The 24,964-nt window shown below is 48.5% G+C and overlaps 1 protein-coding gene across 2 annotated transcripts in view; it reads right to left on the bottom strand.

Moving 5' to 3' along the window:
- Positions 1-4,732: 4,732 nt before the first annotated feature.
- The window catches only part of ZFYVE27 (zinc finger FYVE-type containing 27), a 57,536-nt gene continuing 37,304 nt past the window's right edge, over positions 4,733-24,964 (bottom strand). The window contains exons 10-11 of one of the 2 annotated variants that reach the window (XM_088842241.1): positions 14,975-15,029; positions 4,733-7,007 (exon numbers count right to left, since the gene is read on the bottom strand). In XM_088842241.1, the coding sequence (XP_088698367.1) occupies positions 15,001-15,029 (29 nt within the window). In that variant the 3' untranslated portion in view covers positions 4,733-7,007; positions 14,975-15,000. The remainder of the gene's footprint in view (positions 7,008-14,974; positions 15,030-24,964) is intronic. The other variant, XM_088842240.1, reaches the window with a different exon arrangement.

Below are 24,964 nucleotides of genomic sequence, written 5' to 3'. Positions count from 1 at the left end.
ATTTAGATGCTAAAATAAATCACTTGTTCCTGATAAACAGCATTGTGCTGACATTAATCAGCTTCAGGGTCGCAACTGACGGGGCTGGTTGCTCCAGTGACCTGCAGAGGGCAGGACTCAGGGTAATGGGGTGACTTGCTGGGGGTACACCTGGCAAAAACTTCTGGGGAAACATGCAGAAGTAGGTCAGCAGGGGTAGGGGATTTGATTTTGTTTTGTTCTTTTATTTCCACTGAGCACAACTCTTCAGTCTGAACCAAACCAGTTAATTTAGGCCAGGGGTCAGCAAACTTTTTCTGGAAAGGGCCAGACAGTAAATATTTTAGGCTGTGCGAGCCAGAAAGCAAAACTGAACAACTGTCAGCTAAAGGGCTACATGGTCTTTTTTCACATTTACATTTAAAACTGTGAAGTCTATTCTTAGCTCTCGGATTGTATAAGACCAGGTGGTGGGCTAGATTTGGTCTGTGGGCCACCGTCTGCCAAGTCCCAATTTAAATCAGGCAGTTACTGAAGTGTGGTAACTGGAGTTCCCAGGCCCTAGATGTATGACTTACAAAAGTGATGTTTTGGTGTCTTTAGTGACAATTTCAGAGCTAACTCCTTAGAACAATTCTAAATAAAATAACGATACTACCTGATGTTTGCAGAGCACTTTACAACATCTTCCCCATCTACATAAATGCCACCATGACCTGGAATCATTCTTAATTCTATCCCTGCCTTTCCTTCCTACGATCAGCAAGGTCTGATGGGTCCAAAACATATCTCAAAACCAACCACTGAACTACGACAGACGCTTACACACCGTGTTCACAGAAGCATCCTTCACAATGGACAAAATGTGGAAATAACCTAAATACCTATCAACAGATGAATGAATGAACAAAACACATAATATCCATAGAACGGAGCATTATTTAACTGTAAAAAGGAGTGATGTTCTAATACAAGCTACAGTGTGGATGAACCTTGAAGTCATTCGAAATGAAATAAGCCAGAAGCAATATGACAAATATTGTATGATTCTATTTCTATGAATTACCCCAGAATAGTCACATGCATAGAGACAGAAAGTAGAACAGAGATTACCAGACGCTGGGTGGAGGAGGAATGGGGAGTTATTATTTAATGGGTACAGAGTTTCTGTTTGGGATGATGAGAAAGCCATGGAAATGGATGGTGATGATGGTTGCACAACACTGGGAATGAATATAATGCCACTGAATTGTACCCTTGAAAATGATTAAAATAATAAAAATTTGTTAAGAATATTTTACCACAATTTTCTAAATTAAAAAAAAAAAACACCCACCAGTGTCATAGCCTCTGCCACCACCTTAACCCAAATGACCATGATTTTTGGCTTCCTGACTAGCCTCCCAGTGTCCCCTCTTGTCCCCTACACGGCCTTCTCCACAGAACCACGGAAATCAGGTAACCATTCTTACATAAAACTCTTCAGCGATGTCTACCCATGCTCCTGGAAGTGTGGGTGACAGACAAGCCACATCAGCATCTCTGGAGAGCTCATGTGAGATGCAGGATTTCAGGCCCAGCCCAGACCATCCTATGCTGGTGTGTGATGGTGCATGATGCAGAAGCACTGGGGCAGCCTACCACGCCCCACCTCAAGCCCCAGCTCTCCTTCCTGCCTCCTCTCTCCAGCCAGAGAAACTCTTTCCTCTACCTTACTCCCCTGTTTAGCCTCCTTTGCAGCTAGCACCATTCTGATTCATCAGAGGGAGCAGAATCTGCCTTGTGTAGATGTGTTTGCCTAGAGTGGTTGCAGACACCTACATCCAGTGGGGGCAGTTTCAAGAGTGGTAGAACATCAGGCCATTGAACTAGTGTTAACAGACAGCTGGGTTCCCATTACCTTGAGAGTAAAACTCAAGCTCCCTGCCAGTACCCACAGGCCTCTCCTAGCGGCCCCTGCCTGACCCCCAGCTCCATCCCATACCTCTCTCCCCTCTGCTTATGGTGGTCCAGCCACCAGCCAGACCTTCCCTGTGACCCCTAATGGGGAATGTTCTTTATACGGTTGGCTCTTTTACATCAACAGGCTCCAGCTGCTCAAATGGTCCCTCTCTACCAACCCATCTGAGGTCGAGTGAGTCCCATCTCCTGTCTTATTCATGGCACAGTGCACTATGAGAAATCACCATACTTGATCATTCATTGACAGGTTTATTGGGTATTTCCTTACCCATACCCCCCTGCCCTATTTAGATCCCATGAGTGGGACCAAGGAAGGACCTCAACTGTTCTGACTGGTTCCTAGAATCTCTCTGGTCCTTAGAAAAGTGACCAGCTCCAGACAGGGGCTTGATAAATCATTGCTGATTGAATAATGGATGAACATACAAATACTTGGTCACATGCCTTATTAAATTAGTTCTGACCACTCACTACCCTATGATATAATCAGGATAAAAGTATCTAAAAAAGAAATCCATCTTGCTGGTGAACAAAAGGAAATCCCAAGAGGCAAAGTGGTTCCCAGCTAATATGCAGCGTCTACGTCCAGTGTGTAACCCATGGGGTGGACATAGTGGGGTCCAGTCCCAGCCTCTGCTTCATCTGCTGCGTGACCTTGAACTAACCACTGAGGCCCTCGCTGTGCCATTTCCTCTTTGAAAACAAAACTGACAGCACTTCCCTCCTAAGACTAGAGGATTAAAGGAGACAGTTCAGAGATAGAGCCTGGCCTGATGCCTGGCACACAGGAAGCACTAAAAACACTAAAGCACTAAAAATAGTTATACTCCTTGCTAGTTCATATTCATTATTCATGGCCATCTATAACGATAGTGCCGGAATTATTATGTTAGCTCACGGATACTGAATGCCACAACCCAGACCGCGCTGGCTCAAGTCCCGACCTCATATCCCGCTCGTTGGTCTCAAGCCCCTGCAGCCCCCAGCACAGCCCTCACCCCCTCTCCACACCCCAGGAGCAGGAGCTTTGGAGGGGTGAGAGGTGCCCGAGCTGTGGCTCTGTTGGCCTCCCCAGTGTGCCTTCAGAACCCAGCCTGGCCTGCCCACTCCCTTCAACCCCACACCTTCCCCTGCAACAAGCAACTGGGGCCCTGAGTTGCTGGCAACTCACAGGAGCCCTTCATGAGCCCTTCCCTGCCGGTGGCCTGGGTGGCTCCGACTCCCAGCACAGGTTCTGAGATGAGGCTGCAGGTGACACCCTAAGGCTGCATACAGGCTGAGTCTGCGTCTCTGTTTGCCCAGGGGCAGGTGGCTCTCTGAGCTCCAGACTTGCAGTGGGCACAGCTGGGGGCAGCTGGGGGCTCTGCCTGCTGTGTGGCCTCAGCTGGTCCACTCCCCACTCCCTCCAGGGAGCGTCTCTCTTCACCATGGGGTGATGGAGCACATGAGGTTTGGCTGACTCTGGAACCTCAGACAAGCTGCTTAAAATCCAGAAGCCGTATTGTGTGCACCAGAATTTCCTGCAAGGAACAAAGAGAGAGCCAGGGCTCCACCCAGAAGAACAAGGGCCACCACTTACTGAGTGCCCAAAGTATGCCAGGCACGCTTCTCCATGTTCTATCCACATTGTCTCATTTAAGCCTGATGGCAACCTTGTGAGGCATGAACTATTATTATTTCCATTGTGCAGATGAGGACCGAACAAGACAAAGAGGTCTCAGGCATAGTCACACAGTTAAGTAAGTGTGAGAATCTGGTTTGAATCCAGGCAGTGTGACCCTGGAGCCCACAGTTCCTCCCCCTGGCTCCATCAGAACCCACTGGGCTGAGTATCCCATGACCCACCCGACTGCCACCCCTGGAGGGACCCCAGGCAGGCAAGGACAGAGAGCCCGAGGGAGAAGCAGCAGCACCCCTGGGCTTGATCAGGCCTGCCAGATGTAGCATCTGCTGCCCCAAAGGTCAGACAGGCCGCCCTTATGAGATCCCGCCAATGGACACGGGAGCCACTAATGAGGCCATCATGACAGATGGAGGCCAGCATGCCAGCTTCTCCAGAGGTGGCTCTCCCTCCAGAGGCACGGTGAAGGGCCTTGGGAGGGGAAATGGGCCCCTGTTGGGACCAGGTGTTCTGGGTTCCTGCCATGCCTTGGAAGGGTCTGTGCTGGCTCCTTCCTTCCTCTTTGCTTTCTCCTCCTCTGAGCACCTGGAGGCCAGTGACCTTGGCTCTAGCTGCGTAAGGATTCCTTCTCCTCCCAACACTGGGAGAATGAAAAGAGCAGCTATTTTCATCCCCATCCTCTCCTTTCCATTTGCTCGTGTGACACATGAAAGTTCCTGAGGCCCAAGCATCATAGAATCACCGGCTCTCACAGATGTCACTCTCTTGGAATCGTCTTGTCCAAGGGTTTTCAACAGGGAGTAGCATTGATCCTAACGGGCAGTTAGAAAGAGTGGGGTTGTTTTGGTCATCACAATGCCTGGGGCTACTACTGGCACTTAACAGGCATGGCCCAGATAGGTTCAATGTCCTGCATCGCATTAAAACATTTCTGCACGGTGAAGAATCGCGCCACCCAAAAGCCAATAGTGCCCAGACCATCGCCACCAATTTCTATAGAAGAGGACACCAAAGTTCAACAAGGAAAAGTGATTCATTCACGGTCACTGTGGGAGAAACTGCCAGTTGCCTACCAAATTTGCTTTTCCTTATTTCCTTAGAAAAGAAAACTTACAAGTAGCCAAGTTTCAGAGATTCCATGTCCCCACTTCCCCAGCAGCTCTATGTGAGCCATATGCAAAGTTTGGGCCAAAGCATTAAGCAGGTGTCTTGTGAAGGACCCCCAAGAAGTCCCTTTGAACGTGTGCCCTTTCCTGCCCTTCCTTCTCCTGCCACCTGAGATGCAGGTGGAGCCTCAGCAGCAGCCTTGCCCCACAAGGGGATGCAGTAAGGATCAAAGAGCAGTAGGATGATCCATGTTTAAGGCCTGGACAAATGTGGAGTTGCCAACCTGGCCCTGAACCACCTGCCTTCCGATGTCTGATACATGAGAGAGAGGGATAAATTCTTTTTAAAGCTATTGTTATTTGGGTGATTTTTCTAGTAGTTGCCACTAAATCAATACAGTCATGTAACTGGTTCAGATTAACATTCATCAAACATGTTTTGAGCATCTACATGTGTCAAGCAGCAAGTTGGGCATCTTCACAGACATTATCTTCCAAAATAATCTTAGGGGATCTGATTCTTAATCCCAGGTTGCAGATAAGCATTTTAAAAAAAGAAAAGCAAAGACCTAAAAGAGGAAGTAACTTCCGTACCCATGGCAAGGAATGAGCAAGTGGCAAAGCCAGGTCTGAAACCAAATCTCCTGACTCCTCAACTATTGCGACTTCTGCTTGTGATGAGAGGAAAACTGAGGCCAAGAGGGTAACTTCATGGCAATGGCATCACTCATCCTTCATGACTAGGACAGCTGTGTGCCTGGCCAGTGTGGGGATCTTTGTGACGAAAATAAGCCCAGGAAGCCCGTAAAGTCTCCTGCCACGAATAAGGCAGGTGTTACTCTTTCTCACATAGCAAGGTCACAGTCACTCATTCTTCATGTGAACTCCTGGTCAGGGTGGGCAAGGTAATTCAGGCCAGTTCTCTACTGAGGATAGTGAAAAGAAGGTGAGCCAAAAAAAAACTGAAAAAACATCTTCTTGAAAACAACAAAGATGACAAAGTACTGAGGAACTGCTGGGCTAAGATCCGGGAGAAGACAAGAATCCAGAGAGAAGCCCAGCCCACAAAGCTGCTCAGATGTCCAGAGAACATTTGCTTACTCAGGAGAAACGGGTCCTGCAGTGGGAGCTGGGGTTTGAGTGTCCACACAGGGCTGGAGAAAAAGAAGAGAAAAGCCCGAGCTTGTCACAGGTGGGAAAGCTGAGACCCGCACCCTCACGGCAGTGGAACTACACACCTGGGTAGGGTGCAGAGAAGGCATAAACCAGCCCTCGCTCAGACTTGTCCCCTGGTTTCTCACCAAAAATGTCAAGCCTTGAAATTGAATTATGGTGATCCCAGAATAGTAGCACCCCCCAAGCATTCATGCAAAGCAAACAAAAATACATTCTACATTTTGAATCCAAGTTTTCTACATAGTATTCAGACATCCATGAGAAAAACCGAGGAAACAATAGACAGTAGAAACGAACCCTTCAAGGATGTTTTCATGTATTAGTTGGTCTGTTTTAGAGAAGGCTGGACTCTTCTGTGTTCCAGGTGACACCTGTCAATCACTTGTGGTAATTCGACTGCCAGGGGCTGCCTTAGAAAGAAGCGTGTGACACAAGAGGGTAAATAAATTGTGGCACATATTCATACAACGGAATAGTATTAAGTGAGAAAAAGAAATGAGTTATCAAACCATGAAAATATACAGTGGAAACAAATCCATTATCACTAAGTGAAAGAAATCAATCTGAAAATGCTGTATAACTCCATGACTTTCTGGAAAAGCAAAACTATGAATAAAAAGATCAGTGGTGGCCCGGGATTACAAAAGAGGAAAGGATAAACAGGAAAAGGATTTTAGGTCCAACTCTTCACCTGAATGGTGGATACATGTTGTCATACATTTGTCCAAACCCAGAGAACCACAGCTCCAAGGGTGAACTCGAATGTAAACTATGGGCTTTTGAGTAACCGTGATGTTTCAATGCAGGCTCATCGACTATGAAAAAATAAAAGGACCACTGTGCTGTGGGTTGTCTATAGTTGAGGAGGCTGTGCATGTGTGGGGCAGGGGTATACAGGAACTTTCTGCTCTGTTCAAATTTGCTGTAAACCTAAAACTGCTCTAAAAAAAAAAAACCCTGTCGAAAATTAAATGTTTTTAAAAGATACACAGGAATAAAGAGTTCCTTTCTCTTCTCAACAAGACCTTGTGAGATATGAAGCAGCATTCAGTGATATGCTGTGCAGAGATGGAAAACACTTGGCTTCTTGCAGCGGTGGACCAAGGGTGGGGCAGGCGTGGTCCACCCCAGTGCAGGCGAAACGTGGGTGCAGTGCAGAGACTCTGAAAACCAGAGAAACAAACCAAAGTCAGTCTCCACTTTGTTATCATTAAACCACAGTCTTAAACTGTATCAGTGATAAAATATCCTTCCCTCAAAAAATCACTTGTTGGTCTAATTTCTAAACTAGTGTTACGGTTACTGTTGGTCTTTAATACATGTTAACTTCCAATTAGCACATTTTCATTCCTTATCCTTTAATAAACATCGTATTCTATGTGGCAGTTAATTAAAAGATCCAATTATCTGGGCAGCCTTTGATACACACAGACTTATCTACACATGTGGTATTTTTTTTTAATTAATAGACTTTATTTTTCTGAGTGGTTTTAGGCTTACAGAAAAATTGAGTGCACAGAGCTACCCCTAGTATTAACATATTACATAAGTGTGGTACATCTGTTATAACTGACAAACCAGTATTGACAGACTATTAGCAACCAAAATCCACCATTCACATTAGGGTTCACTCTTTGCATTGCATTTTCTATGGATTTTGACAAAAATACAATGTATCCACCATTCCACATTTTATAAAATGGATTCACCGTCCTAAAACATCTGCTGTGCTCTGTCCATTCATCCCTCCCTAAAGCCCTGAAAACTCCTGATCTTTTCTCCATCTCCATAGTTTCCTTTTCCAGAATGTCATAACGTTGGAATCACACAGTAGGTAGCCTTCTCAAATCGGCTCCTTTCCCTTCTCAATATGCATTTAAAGTTCCTCCATGTCTTTTCATGGCTGATAGCTCATTTCTTTTTCTTATTGAATAACATTCCATTGAGACATCACTTTGCCAGCAAAGATCTGTATAATCAAAACTATAGCTTTTCCAGCAGTCATGTATGGAATGTGAGAGTTGGACCATAAAGAAGGCTGAGAGTCGAAGAATTGATGCTTTTGAACTGTGGTGCTAAAGAAGACTCTTGAGAATCCCTTGGACTGCAAGGAGATCAAACCGGTCGATCCTAAAAGGAAATTAACCCTGAATATTCATTGGAAAGACTGATGCTGAAGCTGAAACTCTAATACTCTGGCCACCTGAAGAGCTGTCTCATTGGAAAAGATCCTGATGCTAGGAAAGATTGAAGGCAAAAGGAGAAGGGGGTGGCAGAGTATGAGACAGTTAGATAACATCACTCAATGCACATGAATTTGAGCAAACTACAGGGGATAGTGGAGGACAGAGAAGCCTGGCATGCTGCAGTCCACAGGGTTATATAGAGTTGGACACAACTGAGCAAACGAACAACAACAAATATTCCACTGCACGGATACACCACCATTTATCCGTTCACTGTATTTGCTTCCTGCTTGTGTGTTTCTGGGCTAAGTTCCTAACTGTTCCAATTCATTCAAGCACACTTCAGCTGCAATTTGTGTTCACACCCCAAGATATGACACATTCCTACATTTAAACAGTAAATTCAAAATAAAAAATGATAGCCCACTGGGTGTGAAAACAAACAAACAAACAAAAAAGCAGGACTTGAGTTCCTTCAGTTCTCTCATTCTATGGGACCACCTGGAGGCTTGTTCTGTGTTTAAAATCAAAACTGTGCTGCAGTGTGAAGCAACAAGTAGAAAGCTTTTGTTTGGTAAGAAATTTTTGTTTATATGTGAAATATTTTACTGAATTTGAATATCCTCAAAACTGAAATTTCTTCTCTGTCTGCTTGTTTCAAAACTAAAGAACAAATTAAGAAATAATCATTACTGATCATTGCATGATTACTAATCAAACTAATTTCATCATATTAATAATTCTAAATAAAGATGGCCTTAGAAGTCTAAGATTCCTACCACCTAATTCACACGGCCTGAATAGTACCCTCACCTTGAATGTGGGTGGAACCAGTGAATATAATAAAATATTATAGTCAGTTGACTTTGAGTTAATTAAAAGTGATATTATCTTCGGTTGGCGTGACCTAATCAGGTGAGTCCCGTTAAAGAAGGTGATACAGCAGAAAGGTCTCTCCTACTAGCCTTGAAGATGTGGCCTCGATGAATTCCATAGCTATAAGAAAATTAGTTCTGTCAAAAGCCAGAGGATTGTTTGGAAGAGGATACCAAGCCTCAGATGACCCCATTCCCAGCAGACACTGACTGCAGCTTTGTGAGACCCTGAGCAGAGGACCCCACTAATCCATGCCTGGACTCCTGACCCATAGAAACTGAGATGATGAATGGGTGTGGGTTGTTTTAAGCAGCTAAGTTTGTGGACGTTTATTACCACAGCAACAAAAAAACTAATACATGTGTCTAAGGCCCCCAGTTGGCCAGAGACAGAGTTGGATGAACACAGCCCAGTCCACATGCTATGTAGGAATCCCTATCAGTCCTTGGAGATGCCAAAACAGAGAAGTTATGTGTCTCGGTAAAGGTCACACAGTCGGCAAGTGACCAAGTCAGGCTGGAAGCCAGGCCTGACCAACTCCAGGGCCTCTAAGGACCAGCTCCTTGGATAAGCCTGCAGGTGGTCAGCTCCCATGGTGACATGTGGTGCTTTCTGGTGACGATGGGACCCCGTAGCTAGAAAGCGCCTGTAGAAGAGGCAGTCCCCACTCCCAGACTGGCTGTACCTCAACCCCACCTGGTCACCTAGCTAAGTCACGGAGCCAGGCCCCAGGCATGGCCTCTCCCATGCCTAATCTCTCAGTTGTGTCCGACTCTTTGCGACCCCATGGACTGTAGCCCACCAGGCTCCTCCGTCCATGGAATTCTCCAGGCTAGAATACTGGAGTGGGTAGCCATTCCCTTCTCCAAGGGATCTTCCTGATCCAGGGATCGAACCCAGTTCTCCTGCACTGCAGGCAGACTCTTTACCATCTAAGTCACCGGCCCTCTATGTCCTTTATATCACGTTTGCAATTACTTCACTTGCACATCTGCCTGTCCCAGCCTCCCTACTTGAACGTCAGCCCAGTGAGGATCCCCATGTGACAAAGTCTCCCAGTGCAAGAGTAGGCACTGAATGTGTTCACTGAACAGGTTATGGAGTGAGAAATGATGGCTTCTGTTCCTCCTCTGGATCCCTTTCTCTTCCTTTCACATGGCCCCATCCAGAGCCCTAGGTCTTCACAGACAGCTCCCTTCAGAAGGGATGAAGCCCCCACCCTTGCCAGTTCCACTCCAAGTCACCCAGTCCACCCCATGAGGAGCCTCTGGGATGAACACCCACTGCTAGGCAGCCTGGAGCCTCCCAGTTTCCCAGACACAGCACTTGCTCCCTCTGCTGGCTAAAGTCAGCAAGTGCATGGCAGTCCCTCCACACTGAAGATGCTGAAGGCAGGAGTAAGAGGTTCAGGTGGGCTCCCAGCCAGGAGGGGTTGGGGGTGTTGAGGGCAATCAGTAGCCTGGCCTGAGTCTTGCCACAGTGAGAGGGCACTGCCCTGAGGCCTGCAGGTCTGGAGCCCACTCTGGCCTCAGCCCTATCCACAGGGTTGGCAAGGCATCAAATGCCTCAGATGTTCTGTCTCCGCCTAGATAGGGACCCCAGACCAGGAAGCAGGACAGGGCTTCCACCAGGAGAGCACATTATTCAGAGGGAAGACAGCCCTCTAGCAGACCAGCCCCGAGAGTTACCCAGTCCTACCCCATGACAATAACAGCTAGCAAGGCACACCTGCTGCATCACACACTTCATCTATCCTTGCTGGGTGGGGACTCACCATATGGACTAGAGGCATAGTGAAGGTGGTGCAGACAAAATCCGAACCCAGGTCAGCGTGACTCTAAAGAGCCCTGCTTTTCACATGCCCTGCCTAGGTGTGCCTCATGTTGTTCAGTTGCTCAGGCGCATCCAACTCTTTGTGACCCCATGGACTGCAGGACGCCAGGCTTCCCTGTCCATCACCAGCTCCAGGAACTTGCTCAAACTCTCGTCCATTGAATCAATCCATTGATGGTTGGATGCCACCCAACCATCTCATCCTCTGTCATCCCCTTCTCCTTCTGCCCTCAATCTTTCCCAGCATCAGTGTCTTTTCCAATGAGTCAGCTCTTCGCATCAGGTGGCCAGAGTATTAGAGCTTCAGCTTCAGTATCAAGTCCTTCCAATGAATATCAGGGTTGATTTCCTTTAGGATTGACTGGTTTGATCTCCTTGTAGTCCAAGGGACTCTCAAGAGTCTTCTCCAACACCACAGTTCAAAAGCACCAATTCTACATCCAAGTAGGCCTTCTTACCTAAGATGGGTCACATGTGGTTTCAAAGCCAAGGCTGGCTTGGGTGTGGCTGAAGCTGGGAGGTGCCTGGGATGGGAAATGTCCTCCCAGGACCAGATAGCACCATGGACACCTCCTGCCTGGGTGACCTTAGACAAATCACTTAACCTCTCAGAACCACTGTATTCTCATCCATGAAAGATGCAGAATTCCTGTGGTTGTGGGGATTAGAGACCGTGTGTGTCAAGTTCCCAGCATAAAGCACCCAAGAGTAAAAGAGCTGTTATTGCTTATGTCTCTCTCTGATATTCCTGCCTTCCCTTGAGCGTGGGCTGGCCTTCGTGACTTGCCTCTAACAAATGGAATAAAGGGGGAATGATGATGCAACTGCAAAGAGCAGGTGATGAAAAGCACTGCTTCCTCCACGTTTGCTTCTGGATCTCTCAGTCCAGAGAAGCCAGATGCCACATTGTGAGGACACTCAAGCCGCTCACGTGGCCTCCAGCCAGCAGCCACCTGAGTGAACGTGGAAGCAAGTTCAGCCCCAGTCAAGCCTTCAGATATCAGCAGGCAGGCCTGGTCAATTCTTCACTGCAACCTCATAAGACATCCTGAGTCAGAGCTACCCAACTCAGTGGCTGAATTTCCCACCCACAGAACTATGGAGATAATGTTTTCTGTTTTAAGTCTGATGTTTATTAGAATGAAAACACAACTAAGACACTTTGTAATCAGCATCCTTGGACCAGCATTTGCTTTGGGGTTGAGTTGCCCCAGTCTCCTCCCCATCACTGTAGTCACAGACAATCTGCATTGAGGAGGGTCCAGACCCTGTGGAACTGGCCATGGAAGAAAGAATAATAACTAATATTTACTGAGCATTTACCATCTGCCAGGCATTGAGCTAATAAGCACTTCACATGCATCTTCCTAACAAAAGTCCCAAGAGGGAAACACCATCATCCTTGTCTTACAGATGGGAAAACCGAGGTGCCAAAATTTGAGTACCCACCCAAGATTACACAGACAGTAGCGGAGCTGGGGTGCGGGTCCAGTGCCACAATTCCAGCCCCCAGAAGCAGTGCACGGCCACCTGAAGGGCGCGGTGGCTCTAAGGCCCATTTCCCTCTCCCGTCTCATCCCCAGCCCCCACCACCGCCACCGCCCACGTGCTTTCCTGTGAGCGTGACTAACATGGCTTCTGGGCAAATCCCACCCAAATCCCGCCAGGGCTCTGGGACAAACCCCCACCCAGCCTGTTGTTCCTTCGCCAAGGCAGTGCCTCTTCCCACTCCCACCCTTCAGCTGCCCCAGCGCAAGTCACCCGGCACATTCACGGTGAAAGGTCCCTCCCTCCAGGTCACCCAGTCCAGCCCCATCACATTCGTTCAGATGCAGAGACAGCCCCAGAGAGATGCGATGGCTTATCTGAAGACAGACGCGGCTGAGGGAGCACAGAGGCCGGAACCCAATCCCCTGGCTCCTCTCAATCCAGCTGCCCCCTCAGGCTGGCTTTCCAGGGTCACCGCCCCCCGCCCCCTACCCAGGTAACCAACGTAGGCTCCACCCACCCACCCAGATACTGGGGATTGAAACTTCCCAGCGTCCTCCACTAGCCCCAGCCCCAGAGGAAGACAGGAGGAGGGGGCTTATCTCCACCTGTGAGGTGGTGGTGTTCACCCCACCCCCATCCTCCCTGCCAGGCAGCCTTGATTAATGGGCTGGTGCTATCTTATCTCCCAGCTGCAGCAGTTAGGGATTAATGGGTGGTGGCAGGGCCCTGAGAGGACACATCCTGCCCCCAGATCAACCCGAGTTCTGTAGGAGGGCGGGGAGCAGAAGGAAAGGGGGCCGCCATCTTGCTTGCCCACCCAAACTAGCTGGGTCCCTGGGAAATGTGCAAAGCACCCAGGACAGGGCCTGGCAATCAATAGAGACTTAATCAATGGTAGCCCCTGTTACATCCTGCTGTTGTAAACTCTTGGGGGCCATGCCTGCCCTGGGGTTGAGCTGCCAAAGTCTCCACCAACGCACAGCCTATGGGTTAATGAGAAATTCACCTCCCCACTCCAGTGTCAGGTGTCTCATCTATAAAATGGGAACAGGTTCGGGATTTGGAAACCAGGTTGTAGATCCGACATTATTTAGAGTGACTGGGAGTGGGTTGAGGGATTTATTTATCCATCTGTGAGGCTTCAGATTCATGGGGTCGCAAAGAGTCGGGCACGACTGAGCAACTGAACTGAACTGAACTGAACTGAGGCTTCAGAAAACCCCTTCAAACTCAGCCTCAATTTTCTCATCTGTATAAGGGGTATGATAATATCTGCATTGCCCACCACACAGTGTTGTTAGCATGTAACAACTTCTGGAAAACCCTGCCAGGACTGTTCCATGTCACAATGAGTGCGGGTTCCCAGAGGGAGTCAGACACCAAACTCTGACCAAGGGGTTCATGCTGATACAAGTTGCTACTGACAGACTCAACCCCAAATCCAGGCTCAGCTTTGGGAGAGAGAGGTTGTTTGAGTCACAGGCTCTCCAGCTAGGACTAAGGAAAGTGGACTAGATGTTCTGCTAGTCCAGGTCAGTTTCAGGTTACTTACTCCACTGCCCAAGCGCCACCGTTAACAGCACCCCCTTTCACTCTCCAAGTGTCCCCCCCTGGAGAATCAGTCATGTGGTCCCTAGGCTGAAGGAAGGAGATTCTATCCTCCCTCAAGGAAAGAGAGACCCCATCTAACACTCAGCTGTGGCCAGCATAACTCCACTAGTTACACTAGAGTCAGGCAGCTAACTCCACCAGGGCCACGCAGGGGCAGACTCAGAAATCCAAGGGCTCAAAGGACTGCCCTCACCCTCCTCCCTGGATTTCTCAAGAAACACATGATCACTTCCTAGGGAGAAGGAAGTATATGAAGGTGAGTGAGGGATGGTGGGTGGGAAGAAGGGACCTTCAGATGAACAGACAGAATAAGGGAAGATTGGACGAGTGAAAGGCGAGAGAGGAAAGAAAAACGGACGGATGTACGGGGAGAGTGGATGAATGGAAGAAAGGAAGGATGGAACGATATTGAAAGGGATAAAAAAAACGGATGGACAGACAAGGGGAGAGAGGGAAAGAGGAACATCAGAGCCCTTTGATGGTCCCCAGCCCTTTGACAGAGCACAGCAAACAGGGAGCCCAGCAGAAGGCTTTCTTTCCAGAGGACATATAGATTGACCCTTTGGGGTCCCAAGAAGACAGTCTTCCCTCCCCGACTCCAAAGACATTCCTAGGACAATTCCTTCCAACTCACTCCCTGCCTCTTCCCACTGCCCCTGCCACAAAGGGCAAAGGGCAGCACAGCCAGAAAGCTATCTGCTATCAGCCCCATTCACCCCAACCCTGTTTACTCTGGGTCTGCAATTAACAGAGTTGCCTTCCCGGATCAATTAATAGTGGGGGGCTTGAAAAGGCACTGGGAGCCCCAACAGGTCTGGTTACCCATTGATAAGCAATGGGGAGCTGATGGCAGCTACTCCTCCTTAATCCTCTTCTGAGGTGTCCCATCGGTCACCCTGCCCTGACTCCCACACCCAGGTCCCAGGCAGCTCTTAGCTCAGGAAGGCTGATGTGAGATGGCACTGAAAGCCCTGCCTCAAGGTATGCAGGGGCAGCTGGGGTCCTGGATCTGCCTTCACCTGGGCAGCAGCCCCCAGGATCAGGGTCAAAACACTGTGTGGTCTAGAGGTGAAGATCACGGGTGCTGGGAAGGGACCAGATCCAAGTTTGTAGACCCGCCACTTCTCACTTACCAGCTGTGTGACGTTGGGCGAGTGACTTAATCCCTCTGAGTCCCAGTCTTGCTCTCTATAAAACAGAGATGATGGCAAGTCAGACCCACGCCAAATGATGCTGTGAGGATGGAACAAGTTAAATTAACAAAACACACCAAGCATGTCAGGCATCAGCCGCAGCTTTGGGCTCCTTTAGGGAACCTGAGGCACCCTTCTCAGCCTCTTCATCCTCCAGGTTCCTTCCCCTCTCCCCTAGGGTCCTCTTAGGTACCAGCTGACAATAGGAGGTTCTGTTTCTTCACTGCCCAGAGAGGGTCCAGAGGTTCCTGGATGTCCAGTACAGTAGCCACCAGCCACACAGGGTTATTTACATTTAAATTAACTAAAATTAATATTATTCAGCCAATGGTGGCTCAGCAAAAAAGAATCCATTTGCCAGTGCAGGAGACGTGCACTTGATCCTTGAGTACGGAGGATCCCCTGGAGAAGGAAATGGCAACCCACTTCAATATTCTTGCCTGGAAAATCCCATGGACAGAGGAACCTGGCAGGCTCCAATCCATTGGGTCTCAAAAGAGTCAGACGCAACTGAGCAACTAAACAACAATAGACAGGACTACAGTACTGAGTCATCTACAACACAGATAAACCTCAAAAACATTCTGCTAAGTGAAAGAAGCCAAGAAAGTTCATACACTGTATGACCAGATTCCTATGAGATGTCCAGAACAGGCAAATCCATAGAGATAGAAGCAGCTTGATAGTTTCCAGGAGCTCTGGGCAGGTGGGAGAATGGGGAGAAACTGCTCAATGTGGACCTAAGAGTTGCCTTTTGGGGTGACAAAAATGTTTAGAACTAAATAGAAATGGTGGTGTCTAACCCCTTGCCAACAAAAGTCCGTCTAGACAAGGCTATGGTTTTTCCAGTGGTCATGTATGGATGTGAGAGTTGGACTGTGAAGAAAGCTGATCCCCAAAGAATTGATGCTTGAACTGTGGAGCTGGAGAAGACTCTTGAGAGTCCCTTGGACTGCAAGAAGATCCAACCAGTCCATCCTAAAGGAGATCAGTCCTGGGTGTTCACTGGAAGGACTGATGCTGAAGCTGAAACTCCAATACTTTGGCCACCTCACGTGAAGAATTGACTCACTGGAAAAGACTCTGATGCTGGGAGGGATTGGGGGTGGGAGGAGAAGGGAACGACAGAGAATGAGATGGCTGGATGGCATCACTGACTCGATGGACATGAGTTTAAGTGAACTTCAGGAGTCGGTGATGGACAGGGAGACCTGGCATGCTGTGATTCTGGGGTCACAAAGAGTCGGACACGACTGAGCGACTGAACTGAACTGAACTGAACATCGTGAATGTACTCAATGCCACTGAAGTATTCACTTTAAAATGGTTAATTTCATGTTATGTGAATTTCATCTCACTAGAAGTAATAATAATGATTTAGAATTCAGTCCCTTAGTAGCAGGAGCCGCATTTTAAGGGCCCAGTAACCACATGTGGATTGTTGTCCAGCCGCTAAGTCATGTCGAACTCCTTGGACTGCAGTACACCAGGCTTCCTGTCCTTCACCATCTCCCAGAGTCTGCTCAAACCCATGCCCACTGAGTCAGTGATGCCACGGCTCCCAAATTAGAGGACCCAGATTCAGAACGTGTCCATAACAGCAGAGAGTTTTTAAAACAAGCTTGACCTTCAGGTAATCAAATAATACTAGTGGTAAAACCTCTTACATACATTATCTCATCTGACTCTCACCAGGATGGCATTTTCTTTTACAACGTGGGGAAACTGAGACCCAGAAAAGAGGGAATTTGCACAGGGAGAGGTGGGCCAAGGACCTGTGCTGGGGTCTGTTAGCCTCTGAGGTCCTTTCCGCCCTCCAGAGTCAGCCCCAGGATGTAACAACCAGACTCTCTGGTCGTCTGGCTGTCCGGCTAACCTTCCTGCTTTCTGCTGAAGGGCCTTGGCACCCGTTGAAAGCAGGCAAGGGTGTGAAAGTGTACAGTCTGGAAGCTGAAGGGTGTCTGGTTCCTGCTTGCAAAAACTGTGGGGAATAGGACTTATTGCCAAGTGATTTGGAATTCTAACAAAAATTCCAGGAAGCCAGAGGCTGGGTAATGTGGAGGGGAAAGAATGCACCTTCCGCTGACCCCAAGTTGCCTGGCCACCTAACTAGGTCCAGAGGGCACTGACCACTTTGTCTCTAGTGGACCTTCAGCTGTCTTCAGAGCCCTTCAGGGTGGGCTGAAAGGCTGAAAGTTTTCCTGCCTAATCTGGCATAATCCAGATTGGGGCAGTGGAAAAAGCATGGAAGGTTGGAGAGTCAGAACTTTGTTCAGTTCTAGCTCTATCGCTTACTGCCTGGATGACCGTGAGTAAGATGCTTAACCTCTCAGAGCCTCAGTTTCTTTATCTGCAAAATGACTGACTCTTCTGAAGATGTGATCTGTTATCTCAAGATGACAGATGTGACTCCCAAACACCCTCTAAAGATGAATTATCTTCACCAGGACCCAAGCGGTTCTCAGCCACTATCCTTTTAAGGATCTCACCTGAAGTATGAAGCTCAGGGAAGTCTTAAGATTAAAATTCTCATCAGTAATATTACTAATAATAGCAATGGTGCTGGCATAAGCCAGACTCACTGAAGGTTGATTATGAAATCGCAGACAGAGGGATGGGCTGGCTGCCCTGCCTGTACTCAAAATATGTGTGGTAGAGTCAGATCATCTGGAATCCTCCCAGCTGTGCGACCCTGGGCAAGTTGCTCAGTCGTCTCTGACTTCTCATCTGTAAACATGAATGATAATAACATCTACCTCTCAGCCTTATTGAGAGGCTTAAATGAGATGAGAAAGCACTTAGCAACATTCCTGGACATACAAAAGTCTGCAAACGCCATTTATTAATCAGAGCTGGGTGCTGCAGAAGGTAAGAAGGTGTGCGTACTTGGCATTCTCTGTTGTGTCTGACTCTTTGTGACTCTAGGGACCGTAGCCCACCAGGCTCCTTTGTCCATGGGATTGCCATGCCCTCCTGCAGAGGATCTTTCTGACCCAGGGATCAAACCCATGTCTCCTGCATCTCCTTCATTGCAGGCGAATTCTTTACCGCTGAGCCACCAGGGAAGCCCAAGAAGGACATGAACCCAACTAATTACATCCCCAGGCAGAGGAGGCAGGTTGTGTGGAGCTTCCAGAAGGGAAGAGTTCTCATCTTAGCCTCAAGGAGGCCCACGAGCCTTGGAAAGTGGCTAGTCCATGAACAGGAGGAGGAGTTGAGGTGATGAGCCAGCATGACCCCCTCCACGGCCAGTATTTCCCATCTGGGTCTCCACATCACTGCATCAGAACTACGTGGGAATGACACATGCTGAACTAGAGTCTGCAAGTGGCCCAGCAATCTGAATAGCTATTTTAACCAGCTTCACACTGCAAATTTGGGAACCTCTCTCCCCTCCTGGCTGTGGTGTGTGCCCTGTGACAGCCCATGTCAGCCAGCCTAGTCAAGGTAGATCCAGGGGGCAGCAACAATTCACAGGCATGGGAAGTTAACCCCAGACCTCATCTGCCCATCATAATACTTCTAACAACTAAACAGACACAAAAACTGTGGGACAAACGTAGGGGTGAGGAGTGACGTGTGGCACAGGGCAGACACCAACCGGTGTCAGGAGATGACCAACGGGTCAGTGTAGCGAAAGTGTTAGTCACTCAGTCGTGTCTGACTCTGTGACCCCATGGACAGTAGCCCACCAGGCTCCTCTGCCCATGGAATTCTCCAGGCAAGAACACTGGAATGCATTGCCATTTCCTTCTCCAGGGGATCTTCCTGACCCAGGCATCAAACCTGGGTCTCCTGCATTGCAGGCAGATTCTTTACCATCTGAGCCACCAGAGATTCATTTTTGACCAATGATTCAGGGTAACCACCGACCAATCAGAACAGAAGTCTGAGCAATCAGAGCATTCAGAACAGCCAGATAGGGCCCAGTTGGCTGCACATGGCCCTGGAGAGAGTCCACACTGGTCAGGGGCCACTGTGGGGGACAGGAATGCTTGGGGGCAGGGCTCTGGGTCCCACCACAGCCCTCACCACACTTGCCCCCCTTCCCACCTGTCTTATCTGTTGAGTTCCCACAAGCCACATCATTTGAAAATAGGATCACCTTACTTTAAAAACACCACTGGCAAAAAGCATTGATCTATGAGTGCTTCTTCACAGGGGCCCTGTCGGTCTCTGGGACAGAACAAGTCCTGGTCCCACAGGGCTGGACTGGATGAGGCAGTGATTTAGCATCCTTGGTCCCTGCCCAGTAAATGCTAGCAGCAGCCCCCAGTGGTTCTGATGACCAAATGAGGTGCAGGGGGTGCGGCGGGGGCAGCCTGTCCATCCAACTGAGAAGCACTTCTCCAACAACTGAGAGTCAAGACGTGGAGCGACCAGCCTAAAGCCACGGCACAGCCGGTGAGGCCAAGCCCAAATCTCAGACAAACCTCATCAGGGCCTCAATTTCCCAGAAGTGGGCAGGAGGGAAGTAGGGGCCCCTTTCAGAGAGCCTTGTGTGGGGCACCCATGCCTTGAACCCCCGACAGCTGGAAGAACGAGCACCAGGTAGCCCCACTGTGGCCTGAACCCTCAGCGTCCGAGCACAGAAGACCCATTCTGGGGCCAGGCAAAGAAGCTGCGACCACCTCGGTGGCCCTCGGGGCAAGTGCCCAGCAGTTCCCAGGCCAGGGCCACAGCTCCCTCCCAGCCAAGGACAATCACTCCATTGGCTAGGGTGGGGGAGAGGAGATTGACTGGCCCTGCCCAGCTTCTCCCCACCCACACCCTCTCCTTAATGAAGCCATTGTCTGCCCAGGGTTCCCCCAACAGCTGACCCCCACCCCTACCCCTCCTGCCCTGGGTTTCCCCTCCACGGCCTGCCCTCCAGGACCTCCTAGGGGCTTCCTGACTTCCTCCCTGCACCAGGAGCACAAAGGTCCCTGGGGCCTCTCTGACCTATAGTTCCCCCTACAGGGCCACGCACTTCCCTCTCCCAGCCTCTGTTTTTTAAATAATCAAAGATGCATGGACTGCCAATTATTCTGTTTGGCGTGAGAGAGGGAGTTCCATCCTGCGAGCGTGTGATTCCAGCCAAAAGCAAAGAAATCTGCTCTTATATTCACGGGCAAATGAACCATCCTATGTTGATTTGTGGAAACAGAGAACAACTTACAGAGCTTTAATAGCGCCTTCCCAGACCCTGGGTGGTCAGGAGCCAGCGGAATAGAGAATAGCTATCAGCTGAAACATTTTGTAAATCTAGGGTTCCCAGGGCCCCCTGCAGCCACAGCCGGGCCTGAGAGAGTAGGGGCCCTGCACTGACTGCCCCCTGGGATTTCACAAAACTCTTTCAGCACTTACACTAGAGCACTTTTAAGAATCTTCAGGTACTTCTCATTTAATCTTACCAACCAATCTGCAAAAAGAAAGTCCCCATTTTGCAGATGGGAAAACTGAGGCATGAGGAGTTATGTCTTACCCAAGTACCCACATAAGCAGTAGAGACAAAAGCCTAATTGTAGGTAACTTTGACTCTGTGTCCACTGCTCATTTTCTCCTCCACAGAGCAGCTTTGGGGCACCTCTCCACCCTGCACCAGGAACCCACTGTAGCTGTGATTAGAGGCTATCAGCTGGCTGTCCCTCTAGACCTCACACTCCCTGAGGGCAGTGGCCCAGCCAACAGGGGCCAAACCGCTGCAGCCCCATTATTTGAGTCCCACAGAAGTACCTGCTCCAGCTCCAGGGCCCCTCTCCCCTGCAAAACTGTTTGGGTCAGGGCTGGACAGTGTAGACCTGCTCCCAGCCCTACTCAGATGCAAGTCACAAGTCCCAGAGGGAAATCCTGGGTTCAAGTCCTGGTTCTGCTCTTTGGCTGTGTGACTCTGGGCAAGTTGCTGCACTTCTCTAGGTCTCAAATTTCTCGTATCATATGGGGAAGAGAATGTCTCTCTCATAGTGCGGGTGGAATAATTAAATGAGGCAATGGATGGGAAAGCACAGAACATAATGCCAGGGACCTAGGATGCACTAAACAAGTGTTCAAGAGAGTAGGGGGAAGGGGGAGGTCTGCACGGGCTTAGAGGGCTTGTCCATCACCCCCAGTCCCGCAGCAAGCATCGGATACCTCTCAGCTCACTCATTCAGTCCTCAGTCACCCTACAGCCCTCCTGATCTTCCCTGGGCCTCCCGAGAATTCCAAAGGAGCTCAAGAAAGGTTAAAGGAAGGTGGCTCCCACCTGAACCCACTTGGCTCCAAAGACTCCTTTCTTCTACTTCCTTCCACCAAGTGTTCATCCATCCAATCAGTCATTCATTCATGCAACATGTATTGAGCATCTCCTACGTGATTGGCAGCGTGCTAGGAGCCAGAGAAACGGTGATGGACAAGATAAGTCTTGCCCTGTGGAACCCTCAGCCTACTGGGAAGCCAGGAACTGAAAAAAACCAACCTAGAGAGAAGATGGCCAGGAGATGAGGATCGCACAAGGAGGTCTGGGGTTCTATGAGTTCTCCCAGCCAAGAAGCCTGGACTACCTAGAGCCTTGGGAGGAATCCTATAAGGCACTAGAGTTATTATCCTCATTTTATAGATGAGGAAACTGAAGCACAGACAGGTTAAATAACTTGCCCAAGGTCAAGGAGCATTGCTGAAATTAGAATCCAGTCCTGCTCCAGAGTTCGTGGTCTTTTTTTTATTATTATTTAATATTTGGCTGTGCCTCCCAGCATGCAGGATCTTAGTGCCCTGATCAGGGACCTAACCTGTGCCCCTTGCAGTGGAAGTGTGGGGTCTTAACCATTGGACCACCAGGGACATCCCCAGAGTTTGTGGTCTTAATCCAAACATGTGGGTCCCTCTCTGAGATGCTTCTAGCTGGGTTGCCCACTAGCCACAGCCTCAGGGCTCCCAGGTGTGCTGGGGACCCAGGGTGAAGAGGGGACTGTACTTGTCCTTCTCTTCATCCCAGCCCTGTCCAGAGAATACCAGCCATTCCCACCCTCCACCTTACTTCCTGCTGTACCTCAGACAGGCATTCTTAGAGCTAGACCAAGACCCAGGCCCAGGACAAGTCTGGCCTCTCCATTTTTTGCAGAACCACATGAGATCCAGGACAAATGGAAAACCTGCCGGTGTCCAAGCTCCTGAAAGGGAAGACTAGGTCACCTCCCTGGCCACTCAACTCAGTGGCAGTAAGCCCAGGCCCTCCAGGACAAGGCCCCCACTGCCCCGAGATCCTGAGAAGGCCTTCCTGAACTGCTGCCCAGAGACAGGCTGTGCAGCAGGAAGGGGTGGGGAGACAGCTACGGGCCTGTGGGATACATGTTGACTTTGCAGTTGACAAAACTAAAATGCTGGAAAGAAAAACAGTGCTGTCAGTGTGGTAGGAAGAGCACTGGACTGGGAGTCAGGAAGGTCAAGTTCTAGTTTCCTCTTATAGAAAGTGGTGGGGGATGGGAGGATGCTGGGGGATGATAGTCATGGGTCCCCACTGCCTCTAATAGTTCTCTTAATTTCACAGACCACTCACCCTGGACTCAGCAGAAGTTGCTGTGAAGACAGGTGTCCCAGCAGGGGAACACTGAGACTGCAAAAGGCAGGTAATTCCAGGAGGCTCTGGAATAAAGATGAGATTCAGTCTCACATCCTTGGGCATCACATTCACCCGGGAGTCAGGCAAGCTTGTGCTGGCAAGACCTCCACACACAGCCAAGGACAGGGACTTGCCTGGTGGTCTAGCAGCTAAGATGCAGCACTCTCAATACAGGGGGCCCGGGTTCTGTCCTAGGTCAGGGAACTAGATCCCATATGCCCCAACTAAGACCTAAGCAGCCAAATAAAGAAATAAAAATAAATATTAAAAAAAAAGCTGGGGACAGAAGAGGTCCCGCCTTGGGCCAAGGACAGGTCAGCCTCATCTTCATCGTCATCCCAAAGCCCTTCCTTTTCATTATTCTCAAGACAGCCCCGTGGAGAGTGCAGGACAAAGACTGCATCCCTCCCTTCACAGATGAGGAAACTGAGACTCAGGGGGTGGGAGGGACTTGCTATTAAGCGCAAACACACAACTGAGCTCTCCCAACTCCAAGCATAGCACACTCCCCCACTGGGACACACTGCCTGCCCGAGAGGCCTTGGAGGCGCACGAACGTGGCAGATCTCTTGCTATGGCTCTGTTCTAGCACTCATCACAGAACTACTATACGCCGGGCGCTCTGCCACATGCTTCTCTCATCCTGTATCCAGTACATCTTCACCACCACCCAGCAAATAAATGTTACTAACCTCATGCGACGAGCTGACTCACTGGAAAAGAGTCTGATGCTGGGAAGGATTGGGGGCAGGAGGAGAAGGGGACGACAGAGAATGAAATGGCTGGATGGCATCACCAACTTGATGGACATGAGTTTGAGTGAACTCCAGGATTTGGTGATGGATAGGGAGGCCTGGTGTGCTGTGATTCATGGGGTCACAAAGAGTCAGACATGACTGAGCGACTGAACTGAACTGAACTGAACCGCATTTTACAAATAAACAAATTCAGGTCCAAAGTCCAATAGACATATGTCCAAAGACACACAACTAGGATGCAGTTGGAATTCACCACCAGTCAGTCTGACTCAAAGCCCTGACTCCTCCCACTACGCTTCACTGCTTTCATGAGTCCACGTTCTCCACATGGGCCAGTATAGACACTCTTTCTCATGTATGCCTGGCCCATAGCAGGTGCGAGGTAAATGTTAGTTCATGAAATCATTTTTCCCATGACTAAAGATTAAAAGGAACAAAGGAGGCTATTTCAAACAGATAAAAATTACAATCCAACCAGAACACATAATAATCACAAAACTTTATGCTGCTAACAATGCAGCTTCAAAGTGTAAAAAGCAAAACTGAATCAAGAGAAAAAAAAAGAAAAATTAGCAAAACCACAAAGTAGATTTTATACATCTCTATCAGAAATGAACAGAGGAAATAAGCCAGTGGTTCTTAAACCTTTTGATCTCAGGACCTCTTTACACCCTTAAAAACTGAAATTTTAAATTAAAGGACTTTTGTTTATATAGATTTATACTGATTAGTATCTACCATGGTTAAAATGAAAACTGAAAAAAATATATTAATTCATTTCAAACAACCATAATATACCCATTATGTTAACAGAAACAGAAAATTATGTGAAAAGTAATTATATTTTACAAAACAAAAAATAAAGAGTGGCACCGTTTTACACTTTTGCAGTCTCATTCATTCTAGGTTAGCAGAAGACAGTCATCTATCAACTGCATTCAATCTGTTGTTACATGCTGTTTTGGATGACATACATGGATAAAATTTGGCTTCACATAGAAATGTAAAAAGGAGTATTTTAATAGCCTTTTCAGATATCATGGCTATCAAATTGATACCTCCAAAATATTGACATGTGGCAATTCCTTCAATGTTGATTGTAATGTAGAATCTGAATCCACATCAATAAACCTTTCTTACTCAACAAAATAAAATCCTTAAAATTCATTGGTCTATCTTGCACTTTGAGTAGATCTTCAAATTACGTACAATTTTGACCTTGTAGACTCCCTAAAAGGCACTTGGGGACCCTCAAGGGAACCCCGACCACAAGGAGAACCACTGAAGTAGGCACTGAAAAAGCAGGAAAATAGGGACTTCCCTGGTGGTCCAGTGGTTAGGAATCTACGATTCCAATCGCAGGGATCCTGGTCCGGGGAATAAGCTCCCAACAAGCTCCCACATGCTGCAACTAAGACCCCATGCAGCCAAAAAGAAAAGAAGAAAAAAATGTAGGTTTTGATAACATTAACTAGCCAGGTGTTTGCTGGCCTCACTCCACAGCTTGAGGGATCTCAGCAAGGAGTCCTAACCACTGGACCACCAGAGAATTCCCCATAATTAGCAAGTCCAATCAAAGAGTTATCTGTGCAG

This window comes from Moschus berezovskii, chromosome 12 (assembly GCF_049115385.1).
Source record: "Moschus berezovskii isolate FMDL1 chromosome 12, NW_MosBer_1.0, whole genome shotgun sequence".
Classification (NCBI taxonomy): domain Eukaryota; kingdom Metazoa; phylum Chordata; class Mammalia; order Artiodactyla; family Moschidae; genus Moschus; species Moschus berezovskii.
Note: the sequence above shows the minus strand (reverse complement) of the source record. Positions and strands in the feature narration are given on the sequence as shown.